General features: G+C 39.7%; 1 protein-coding gene across 1 annotated transcript in view; it reads left to right on the plus strand.

Annotated features, from left to right (window-relative positions):
- DNAH6 (dynein axonemal heavy chain 6) overlaps positions 1-13,140 on the plus strand; it is a 210,701-nt gene that overhangs the window by 89,946 nt on the left and 107,615 nt on the right. Inside the window, exons 30-35 of the mRNA XM_055122229.1 lie at positions 3,017-3,154; positions 5,795-5,962; positions 8,452-8,600; positions 9,840-9,947; positions 11,078-11,633; positions 12,624-12,746. Coding sequence (XP_054978204.1) covers positions 3,017-3,154; positions 5,795-5,962; positions 8,452-8,600; positions 9,840-9,947; positions 11,078-11,633; positions 12,624-12,746 — 1,242 coding nt within the window. The remainder of the gene's footprint in view (positions 1-3,016; positions 3,155-5,794; positions 5,963-8,451; positions 8,601-9,839; positions 9,948-11,077; positions 11,634-12,623; positions 12,747-13,140) is intronic.

A 13,140-nucleotide genomic window follows, 5' to 3' on the forward strand; every position in this document is an offset into this window, starting at 1 on the left:
AATAAACAAACAAATCACCTTGCAAGTCCACTGAAAGAAATCCTCACCTTGCAGGTATCCCCGGGGACTGTTTGAGAGATGCTGTTTTAGCATCGAATTCCTAATTTGAAAACTGAGATGCCCTTGATATGTCTAGACCCTCACTTTTCAAACGTCACAATCCACATGAGGCCATAAGTGTGAGGACCACATAAAATAAATTTCCTTATAATGCTGATCCATAAATACTTGCTAGCTAAGTTATATTCCTATGACCTGGGGTTGCATACACATTGCTCAGGCAAAAGGAGCCACACGTGAAAAAGTTTAAGAAGACATGACCTAGAGGATCTGTAGAGAAAGAGAAAGGCCACGCAGTCAAACACACAGCAGGAGCACAAATTCTCATTTGGGGAAGAAGGTAGTCAGCTATCCCCACCTCAGCCAAGAAATAGCTACATGTGGGCGAATTCAAGCTGCAGAGAGAGATCCAAAGTAAAAGAAATAATGCCATCCTGAGAGAATAACAGCAAGTGAATAGTTTAGGCTACACACAAAAAAATTTAAAAGCAACACATAGAGAAGCCAAGAGAAAATAGAACAAAAAGTACAAACAATATTATGGATCAGACCCTGGCAGCTCAGGTTTTGAAAAAGATGCTCAAACTTACTAGTAAAGAGGAGGATATGGTGAGATGCCATTTCTCCAGACAGGCATTTTTCCTTAGTTTTGTCTCTAAAGAAGTCAAGAAGCACTGGTAGTCCAGTAACAAGTGAGTACATTTAGTACCTAGTTCTCCCTAATAAAAGTAACTGAAGCTGACGCAAGGTTTAGGAAATGTATAAAATGATCCTGAAAAATCTTGTTCATGTTGAGTGCAAAACTATGTCCAAAATAACTTTGATCTAATCAGTTAGGGGCAGAATCATCCATTGGCCAAAAATGGGACAATGTCAGAGAATAATAATAATAATAGTTAAATAGATTAAAGACTTTATTTTACACAGAAATTCATTATGTCCTATGGGAGACTCCTGGAACTCGAATTTGTTATCCTGAAGTGGATGGGGAAGGGGGTAAGCATTTTCTCACCTTTCCTTTAAACTGTTTTTTTCTGGGTAATAATAGAATTAATGAAGATGGATTTGTTAGAGAAGAACTGCTGGGTTGGAGCAATAGCACAGTGGGTAGTGCATTTGCCTTGCACACGCCCTACATGGGTTCAATTCCCAGCACCTGAGTGCATGAGCCAGGAGTAACCCCTGTCCATCACTGGATGTGACCCAAAAAGCAAAAAAACAAAACAAAAAATTGGTGCTAATAAATACAAAAGGGCTATAATATATATTATTTTGTGCACTTTAAAAGTATATATTTGATAGTGATTATTGTTGTTAAAGTCACAAGAGTCTAGCTGGGTGATTTCTGATGGATGAAACCAATAGGCTGGTGGACAATCCATTGCACAGTTGGGAAATGTGCTTCTCCTGCTGGGACACACAGTCTGTAAATTACTCAATCCAAATGTCTGCAGTTTAAGGAATCTAATTCAGTCTGTAGATTTAAGTATCCATTTTCAAGAATTATTTGACATACAAGATATTTAACATTGCAAAAGAACACATTTGGCCAAATTTGGGATGTGGAGAATTCTATAGAGAAATAAGATACGGACCTTTCAGAAAACCATTAAATTCCACAGGGAGGATGCTGAAAACAGTTACAGAATTAAAGGGATGTTTGAAAGGTTGTAAAAATCCAAATACAACCAGAGACCAATGGACTGGGCTCAGTGGAAAGTCTCAACCCCACTCCCTGCCCCCAGCACCACCAGTGAAATTTTCCAGAAAAGAAAAAATTTTGGTATAAAGTTCAAAAAGCATTGAAAAAGTGGTTAAGAGGACAAAGGAACTCCGACTCCGGGCACATCTTTTTGATTCCACCGTTCTTCCTGCACTATCATATGCCTCAGATACCTGAGCCCTACGCAAACAGGATGAGAACGCTATTTGGGTATCCCAAAGAGGAATCGAAAGAGCTATGCTAGGAGTATCATGTCTCACTCAAGTGAGAGAAGGAATCTGGAGTTCTGACCTCTGTTGACGGTCAAGAATCAGGGACGTTGTCTCATTTGCCAAGACATCAAAAATCAGATGGGCCGGACATGTAATGCAGTTCAGAGACAACCGCTGGACTAGAGCTGTTACCAACTGGATTCCACAGGACGTCAAAAGACCGAGTGACTGTCCACCAATGAGATGGTCAGATTTCTTCGTCAAAACCCTGAATGAACAGTTTAAGGCTCTTTCTGTTCCTAAAGTGAGCAGATATCACTGGGCTACACTAGCACACGACAGGGACAAATGGAGACGTCACTGGTACCCGCTTGAGCAAATGGAAGATCAACAGGAAGACAAGTGACAAAAGTGATACAAGTGAAAGTTCAAAAATTTAAATGGTAGAAACAACCTTGACATAGATGTTGTTGCTTGCTACCAAAGCTATTTCCTGGTGGGGTCCAGAGGTGTAGGGTAGCCCTGCACTGCTGTCAGTTGTCAGTCATCCTTTGGAGTATGGCTCTCCCCGCATCTTCACCTCAGACTTTCAGACTCCAGAACTGTGCAACAATAAATTAATAAAGTATGGTATTTGAAGCTACCCAGGTTGTTGTTATTTCTAACAGCAGCCCTGGGAAGCTAATATACAGATCAAAACCTGCTTCATTGAGCCACCCTCTAAATTTCCTATAATAAACCTGCCAACTGTCATTTTACTGGTGGTTTGTGCAGTGAGTCCTGTTGGATAAAGGTGTTCCACTCTGTTCCTGAAACCAGTGATAAATCAATTCCAAAAAATGAAATAAAAAAAGAGAAGCGCTAATTTCTGTCAGAGCCCCGTACATGAATAAAACTGTTGCTTAATTGTGGATATCCCCCTCTTTAAAAAAAAAAAAAAAGAATCGTCTCAGAATTCAACTTTTTAAGGAGTTCTATCTACTCTGCATTACAAAACTAACTAGTATTGTTTTCATTTCAGATGATGGGACGCTTCTTCAGTGGCCTGGCACAGTCGGGGGCCTGGTGCTGCTTTGATGAATTCAATCGCATTGATATTGAAGTTCTGTCAGTCATCGCCCAACAGCTCATTACTATCAGGAATGCCAAAGCTGCCAAGGTACTATATCAGGCAGTTGTCTCAAGGGGAGAGGGGGAAGGGGGGAACGGGGCCGCATTTTTTAAGATTGCTATGAGTTTGTAATGTTAGGAGGGACAATGCTAAGTCTAGCCTGTCTAACCTATGTTTCCTGTGGAACTGGTGATAATACACAGTAGGACTCGAGAAATTAATTCATTTCTCACTTAAGCACTGTAGCCCTGTCATCCCATTGTTCATGGATTTGCTCAAGCGGGCACCAGTAACGTCTCCATTGTGAGAATTGTTATTACTGTTTTTGGTATATCAAATATGCCACGGGTAGCTTGCCAGGTTCTGCCATGCTGGCAGGATACTCTCGGTAGCTTGCAGGCTCTCCGAGAAAGGCAGAGGAATCAAAACTGGGTTGGCCACATGCAAGGCAAACGCCCTACCCGCTGTGCTGTCACTCCAGGTCTCACTTAAGCAACTTAGGTAAATATCTATGAAACTGTGTTCGGAACTGGAACAGAGAGATTATCTCTCTCTCACTCTCACTCTTTCTCTCTCTCCTCTCTCTCTACCCTTTCTCTTTATCTCCCCTCTCTCCTCCCCTCGCCTCTTTCTCTAGTTCTCTTTCTCCTCTCTCTGTCTCTCTCTCCTGTACTCCCTCTCTCTCTCTCTCCTCTCTCTCATATATCCTATCCTCTCTTTTCCATCCTCTCTTCATCTTCCTTGTTTTTGCCTTTGATGTGAGAGGTTTCCTAATGTTGCTTCTTATACATTCCATTGTCTGTCCTTGGCCCCAGGTGCAGCCTACAGCTAATGGAAAAATCAGAGAGGAGTTCTGGGGAGACCAAGAGGAACCTGGTTCTCACAAACTCACTGGGCTATAGAGCCAAAGCGTGTAGGTCAGATACAGATACTAAAGTAATCCCATTACTTAGGATTTCTTTTAGCCCCACTTGCAAGTCTGGGGTAAGGAATTGGTATTTGGAAGGTGATGGCAGGGAACCAGAGGACCCAGTTCACCATGGTACATATGTGGTCTTGAGACAAAGAATAGAGTAATGTTCAGCCTGTACAAGATAAGACATTCTTACCAGTTGCTAATAGTCCCTACCTGAGCCTCTGTAATGGCCCTCACTACTCATTTCATAACTACCTTCCACAGGTCTCTCGACTTCCTCAGAACCTTGGCATAGGGGCATAGCAAAGAGGCTAGTGAACACAGCTCCAGCTTTAGGAGCAGAGATCATTCTCATAAAAGGTCCCTACTATGTTAAATATTTAGCATGGTTGTTAAATATTTTATGTCACACCTGTATAAAACAATTTTTACAGCAGAAATTGGACTTCAGTGAACTGCTTAATTGTGCAACTCACAATGTGTTTTATATTTGCTTCATCATACTTATATCACCATATCTATACAAAGTAAAATGATGGCATTTTCCCAAGGTACAGGGATGGGAGATGTTCAGAGTTAAATTACTTCTGAAGTCAGATATATGGATAATTGTGCATATGCCTTAGTTGTGTAAGGCTCTGGGCTCAATCCCCAGAATCACAAAATAATATTCTGGGGACATCAGAGAACCAAGATACATACCTAAGTCTTTATGAGCTTAAAAGTCTGAGCTGCTTCAACTACATACTCCAACTCCAACATACTCCTTAACCTAGCATGCAAAATTCTGACCCATAGACTTTGGTCTGACTTACACATTGTCTTTAGCGAAAGGAATAACCAATCATTGTCTTAAGTGACATTTCTTCTTCCTGTTCCCTTGGACTCAGATGGTTATCTACATGAAATCCTCTATCCTTCAAGTCTCAAGCTCATTTTTCTAATACTAGGGCATTGCTCCCAATGGATTTCACACACACCTCCACTGTTGAACAGTAAGGTCATGCTTTCCATGACCTTCATGCAGTAAAACAAGCAGCTTCTTGAGAGCTCAGGACAAGTTTCCTTTGGCTTTGGACCTCAGTACCTAACTCATCACCCCATCTGAATAGACTCTCAGCACATGTTTATTGTTAAATGAAAGAAAAGGAATGGTTCCAATGACAGTAACAGTGGGGCCTCAACAATCCAAGGACTAAGATCAGTTAGAATTCCTTAGTAAATACAAAAAAAGGTAGTGGTAGAGAAAGCTTAATGGCCTTTAGTGAGCCAGGGATGGTGAAGTCTTGCTAACTGCAGGGCTGGACCAGGAAATGGATAATTTGGGCAAGGCAGGAACAGGGAATGAGGATGGGAAATCCTGAGCCAGTGTACAGAATCAGGAAGAACACTTCCTGGTGGAGCCATAGCACAGAGGTAAGGCGTTCGCCTTTCATGCAGCCAACCTGTGTTCTACTCCTCTGCCCCTCTCAGAGTCAGGCAAGCTACTGAGAGTATCATGCCCGAACAACAGAGCCTGGCAAGCTACCCGTGGCGTATTGGATATGCCAAAAACAGTAATAATAAGTCCCACAATGAGAGATGTTACTGGTGCCCATTCAAACAAATCGATGAGAAATGGGATGACAGTGATAGTGACAGTGGTGTCCCACTCCAGGATTCACCTGTCGCCTTTTAAAATACAACACAAGTTCTGCACTCGGATCCCATGTGAAGGATTACAGATGTCTGCAGAAGTGTTTATGTATATACTTTCTCTCTCCTTTAAACAGCTCTCCAGGTTTATGTTTGAAGGGCGGGAAATAAAGTTGGTTATGACTTGTGCTGCATTCATCACAATGAATCCTGGATATGCAGGCAGAACTGAATTACCGGATAATTTGAAATCCCTTTTTAGACCCTTTGCCATGATGGTTCCAAATTATGCCTTAATTGCAGAGGTAAGCTTCACAATGCAACCAAAAATGTCAGCTTGTTTCTTTTATTTACCATCTGGTTCTATTGGGGTAGAAAGTTTCCTTTCTGGCTACAGCCTATACATTACTGTTTGCTAAATGTAGATACAATTTTTATCACTTAAAATGTTTTAGTATGTTTGTGTGTATTTGTGTGTGTGTTTGTAACTGTTATATCCCTAATGTTCTGAGTGGTATCTGAAATATATAGGAAATATATTTGAAAGATATATTTATGAAGTATATATGAAATATATTTTATCTGAAATAAGAATAAATAGTAGGCCCCTATAAAGGAATGAATCAATTATTTTAGTTAGACAATATATTAGAGGTTATCAGCTCATCTCTAGAAATTAAAATGTACAGATTTGTTATGAAAAATGTTACCACTCATCTATTTATTTCTTACTAAAGTCAAGGGGTATTGAACATAAGCAATACTAATTGCAATGGAGGGTAAGGATTAGACTGAATGTCTACAGCTGAAAAGTAGTTATTACATTTGCCCTTTTTATAGCTAATAATATATTTAATTTGGTTTAAGCCCTAGAAACTGTTTTTTTCTTTCATACTAGCTGAGGACCAGTGTTTTCAAATTTTGTATATACTTTTTGTTACTTTTGTTAATGTCTACTTATAAGTAGTAAACTGCATAGATCACAAAGTATAACTCAGTAGGTTTGTACACATGTGTTTGTATTATCATTTATATTCATATATAGGACAATTTCATGTCTCAAAAAATGTAGTATACTCAGTTTTGCATTCCATAGCAAGAGACCATACTCCCCTCTTAGAAGGAAATTTCTTAGAAAGCAACACTTATCCCACAAGTAATAAAGTTCTATAATAATAGGACTATTTAAAATATGTTTATATTTTTGTTTCATATTCTGTATATAAAACATACTTTAAAAATTCTATATGAGCTAGAAGGGAGAATATAGTAGATCTACCTTTAGAAAAATAACTTTTATCAGTATAACGCTGATGCTGTTTAGGCATGGACAATAAATGACTTGTTCATTGTCCAACACTGTTAGCAAGAAAAACTTGTGAAGATCTCGTTCCAAATTTTGTTCACAACTCATACTTCACTTATTTTTATATCACTCAAGTAGCACTGTAGCACTGTAGCACTGTCATCCCCGTTGTTTATCAATTTGCTCAGTGGGCACCAGTAACGTCTCCATTGTGAGACTTGTTGTTACTGTTTTTAGCATATCGAATACACCATGGGTAGTTTGCCAGGCTCTGCTGTGAGGGCAGAATACTCTCTGTAGCTGTTGGGCTCTCCGAGAGGGATGGAGAAATCGAACCCGGGTTGACCACGTGCAAGGCAAACACCCTACCCGCTGTGCTATTGCTCCAGTCCATGTCACTCAAGTAACTATAGAAATTTTAAAAATCCAATCAGAACTATTCCTATTGTCACAGAAGAAATGACCAGGGTCTGGTTTTTGTGAATATTTTTCCTGATTTTTATTAAGGCACCACAATTCACAATGCTGTTAATGATAGTTCCATGCATACAGAGTTCTAACCTCCTTATCAGAGTGTCCACTTCACCCACCAGTAAATATTTTTATTCCTCTGCAACATGCAGCACTATGCTAATGGATAGTTGGTAGGACAGTAAGCAAAAGACCTCAGTCAGAAATCTCTGCAGCATTTCAAACCTTGATTCAGAAACCAGTTGCTGTGATTCGAGAAGATTATGGCTCAGAGCAGAGGTTCCCAAGTTTATTTGGCCTACAGCCCCCTTTTCAGGAAAAAAAAAAAAGCGCCTCTTGTCATACCCCTGGGAATCTGTCTTTCTAAACAAATGAGAGAAAGTTTCCCCCTCAGAATTCATCTACACCTCTATAGTCCCCTCAGGATATTGCAGCATCTCCCAGGGGGCAACGTTACCCATTTTAGGAAAGACTAGATTAGAGGAAGTCTTCACTGACCACTGTTCACTGTCTACATACACTGTTGTCATTCATATATTTGAACAAGGGCATAGAAACTTGTCAAAAGCAAAGTAGCTATCTACACTGCAAATCTGCCAGCAGTCTTGTTAATCAGAGAGCCAAAAGGGGCACCTAATATCACTCACCCTGACAGAGAGGAAATGCCCAACTTTTTCATTCGTACCACCTCTTAACACCACACAACCTCCATAATATATACACTTTCAATAATGGACTGTTGGTTCTTCAGTGAGATATCACCTCAGTCACATCACCGTCTCTGGGAAGAAAGTAGAATCAGAACTCCAGCATCTCCATTAATTATTCTCCTTCCACCTTTTTATGTCCCAAATTACTTTTTTCACTTCATTCTTTATATTTATTTGTTAAAACAACATAACAATGTTGAGAGATGTCATGCTTCAAGCAGACTGTGACTCGATTGGTGCCATGCCAACGTGTTATTTGCAATATTAGATCAGATCTCATACATAATACATTATGCTTTTCTCCTAGGTAATTCTATATTCTGAAGGATTTGAATCCAGTAAAATATTAGCAAGAAAAATGACCCAGATGTATAAGCTTTGCAGCGAGCAGCTCTCCCAACAGGATCACTACGACTTTGGCATGAGAGCTGTCAAGTCTGTGCTGGTCATGGCTGGGTAAGAAGCCACAATAGCCAAGAGTGAAACCCCGGATGCTGGGGATCAAGTTCACTAAGATGGTTCATAAGCGACATATAAGTGATAAGTGAATGTTAGCTGCTGCTGTTGCCCAAGCCACCGTATATGAGGCATCTGTCTTCCTGTCACGACAGTTCTTCACAAGCCCGACATGGTCACTGCCAAACTGAGTCTTAAATAAAATTTGCCCAAATTTTATTTCCTCTGAGCTCATTCCACGCACTGTTAGTATACAGAAGCCTTGACTACTACAAGATAAGCTACTTAGTTAAACAATACATTGTGTATATACACTGAAGTTATCAGTTCTTAAGAGAAACTTCAGGGTTTTTTATTTCATTTTCAGTTCAGGTTTATGTCCTACATTTGTTTCTCTTCTGTCGTTACAGTATGGCTCTAGACTGGGGTTCTTTCTAGTTTCTAACAAAGCAAGAGTCTTTTCTTTTTGTAATCCCCAGCTTCTCACTTTCTTCTTGAAACTCCTACCTCTAGGATCCCCGACTTGTCCAGAATCTCTGGAAATCTCTTTTCTGATATTTCAATGGACTGACTCAGACTCTGCACATCAGGGCCCCTTCTACCTGGATCCTGTGTCTCTTGGTTCACCCAAAAGGCCACATCCTTTATCTTCAGTTATTGTCTTCATTTCCCAGATTCTCCTCATTACGGGATTGTAATTTAAGACTAAGGGTGCTAAGAAGTTCAGATATACCTACACTCAACAATCACTAGTGCAGACCAGTGAGTAAGACTAACACCTGAGCATTCATCTAGGGTCTGATGTGGAGAAGACAATTAAAGGGCTGTGACAAGATTCACTAGGGAAGAGAATGGGTGAACTTTCTAGAGGAGGGAGTAAAAAATGCACTTGTTAATAAAAGAGCAAAGCAGGACATTCTGGGTCAAGAGGAAACAATGAATCATCAAGATGCATTCAGGGAACTTTAAATGCATGTTAAAGTCTGGATCTAATAGACAGGGGACGCCAAGAGGGATGGTATTGATGAAATGTCCTTGTCTTTCTCCTTAAGACCAGCCAGCCAGGGTCTAACTTATTCATAAACTCTGAGAGGGTTGGATGTTGTATACGCAGGGATATTACCTAGCAGGAATCTGCAGAGGTGCCCGTTTTTGTAAGAAAAATCCCTGACCCACAAATCTTGAAATAATGTTTAACATTCTGTTCTAAGATCATCTGAATTATTTCTTTGACTTTAGGTCTTTAAAGAGAGAGCACCCAGACTTAAGTGAAGATGTGGTGTTGATAAGAGCTTTGCGAGACTCCAACTTGCCAAAATTTCTAACGGATGATGCTATTCTGTTCAGGTAATTTTCTTAACTAACTTCCTTCCTTCCTTCCTTCCTTCCTTCCTTCCTTCCTTCCTTCCTTCCTTCCTTCCTTCCTTCCTTCCTTCCCTCCTTCCTTCCCTCCTTCCTTCCTTCCTTCCTTCCTTTCTTCCTTCTTTCCTTCCTTCCTCCCTTCCTCCTTTCTTCCCTTCTTCCCTCCCTTCCTTCCTTCCATCACTTTTTGGGTCACACCCAACTGTGCTCAGGGATTATTCCAGGCTCTGCACTCAGGGATCACTCCTGACCCCAGGATACCATATGCAAGCCGGAGAGATAGTATGGCAGAGTCGGGGGCAGGGGTGGCACTTGCTTGCATCGCATGTAGCCTACTCCAGTTTGATCACTAGCACAGCATTAGGAACCCTGAGCCTCTTGAGCACAGAGCAAGGAGTAAGACTTTAGCACAACTGGGTATGGCTCAAAAAACAATGAAAAACAAGGAGGACTTCCATAATAGTTTCAAAATTCACTTTTAGGTCAATGAGTCATTTTATTTTATTTGTTCACTTCAGGATCTCAACATATATTCATTTCAGGATCTCAACAAATTGAATTTGTCTCATTTTCACAAATATCAGTAGTGTAATATGAATAATCTATTAATTCTTTCATTGCATTGTAAAGTCACTAAGGTGCAGACTTACCTCCTAGGAAAACTTCTATATTGATTATTGTATTCCTGTATTATAATATAAAATCTTTCTAGATCACACATTTAAAAAATTATTACTCGTAATACTTTTACAATTTTAAAAAATAATGACAATTTTTAATTTTTGATAATTTTTGTTAGTCTATAGTGGGTAGGGCGTTTGCCTTGCACATGGTCGACCTGGGTTTGACTCCTCCATCCCTCTCGGAGAGCCCGGCAAGCTACTGAGAGTATCTCGCCCACACAGCAGAGCCTAGCAAGCTACCCATGGCGTATTCGATATGCTAAAAACAGTAACAATAAGTCTCACAATGGAGACGTTACTGGTGCCACTTGAGCAAATCAATGAGCAATGGGATGACAGTGATACTATGATACCGTCTATATTATAAAAATTGTGACAAATACTAGGAAATATTAATGATTAGTATTCATAATTGTTATTTTATTTTTTCAGTGGAATCATATCGGATCTTTTTCCTGGTGTTCATATTCCAGAACACAATTATGGAATATTTCAATCAACAATTATAGATACCATGGTTGGACAAAATCTTCAACCTGAATTGTGTATGGTTAAAAAGGTGATACAGTTATATGAAACGATGCTAGTAAGACATGGTGTTATGTTAGTGGGCCCAACAGGAGGGGGGAAGACCACAGTCTACCAAATTCTAGCGCAAACTTTAGGGAATTTGAAAAAAAATGGAATAGAATATTTTTTTTTCCAACCAGTTAAAACATACGTTCTTAATCCCAAGTCAATTACAATGGGTGAACTATATGGGGAAGTTAATAACTTAACTTTGGAATGGAAAGATGGTTTGATGGCACTAAGTGTCCGAGCAGCTGTGAATGATACTTCAGAAGACCATAAATGGATCATCAGTGATGGACCAGTGGACGCTCTTTGGATCGAAAATATGAATACAGTGTTGGATGATAATAAAATGCTTTGCCTAGCCAACAGTGAGAGGATTAAACTCACACCCCAAATCCATATGCTTTTTGAGGTAAATATATACTTTACTGTGTAATAAATGTTAATTACTTCCTTCCATCTCATAACTTTTTCACACTAATATATTATTTGCTCTTTAAATAATATATTTGTTGATTACATAAAAAATACCTTTTATATTGTCCTCTAATAATAAATTGTCTATCATGATGTAGTAGAAAAACATCCTGAGAAAAATCCCTTCAATGTTCTTTGGTTTTTCTGTTTTTTTGTTTTGTTTTGTTTTGTTTTGCTTTGCTTTTTGAGTCATACCCGGCAATGCACAGGGGTTACTCCTGACTCATACACTCAGGAATTACTCCTGGCATTGCTCGGGGAACCATATGGGATGCTGGGAATCGAACCCAGTCTGGCCACATGCAAGGCAAACGCCCTACCCGCTGTGCTATCGCTGCAGCCCTCAAATGTTCTTATCTTTCTATAAATAAGAAATATAGTATTTCAGTTTCCCGCCACTTGTTTCTTTCTCACTGGATATGCCTATGTTGATGACTTTATATGACTTGAAATGTTTTTTAAATGCATTTTGTTATTTTGAATTGAATGAATTATCCTGTGATATGAATATTTTATGAAGGAATGTAGACAAATGTAGAACCCATGATACAAAAAAACATTAAAGAAAATGCCATCCCCAGTCTAGTCATTCATCAAACACTGAGTGCATGCTGCTCTGTAGTAGGTATCAAGCTAGGTATTCAATGCAAGAATGGAAAACCAAAAAAAATAATAATAATTATTCTCTCCTCACAAGGATTTGACAGTGTCCTCCTAGACTAGTGTGTGTTTACGTGTGTTTTGTGTTTGGGTATGTTTTGTTTTTTAATTTGTTCCTCATCTAACTTTTCTTCTACATTAATTATTTCTAGCTCTCCCTCATAAAACTTTTCAGTATTGAGCTTTAAATGTGTTATTCATTAACATTGAAGCTACAGATCTACAGAAGTACCACATTAGCATTTCCTGTTCGTATTTATTTTAGGTGCAAGATTTAAAGGTCGCCTCCCCTGCAACAGTCAGTCGGTGTGGAATGGTGTTTGTGGATCCTGAGGAGCTGAAATGGATGCCTTATGTTAAAACCTGGATGAACAGAATTTCTAAGAAAGTAAGTACAGGTGCTGGATTACAGCAGGTAGGGTGGTTGTCTTACCCTCAGCTGACCCAGGTTTGACCCCTGGCATTCTATATGGTCCTCTAGCACTGCCAGTACTGATTCCTGAGTGCAGAGCCAGGAATTATCACTGAGGGTCTCTGGGTGTGGCTCCATTTTTTTTTTTTAAGTAAGCACAACCACATACTCCTCCCCAATGTCTCCTTCTGTCGGGGCTCAAGCAGCCTGGAGTATGCAAGCAGTAATAGATTAAGGGCTCAAGGTCACTAAGGTCATTGTGCCTGGCCCCTCTTCTTAAGAGTTCTTGAAATCTTCCAGAAAGGTCAGGATGCTCCCCAGCTCTGTCCTGTCTGACATCAGCCTGGTTGCTCAGTCACTTTGGTTCCTG

Source organism: Sorex araneus, chromosome X (assembly GCF_027595985.1).
Source record: "Sorex araneus isolate mSorAra2 chromosome X, mSorAra2.pri, whole genome shotgun sequence".
NCBI classification, from domain to species: domain Eukaryota; kingdom Metazoa; phylum Chordata; class Mammalia; order Eulipotyphla; family Soricidae; genus Sorex; species Sorex araneus.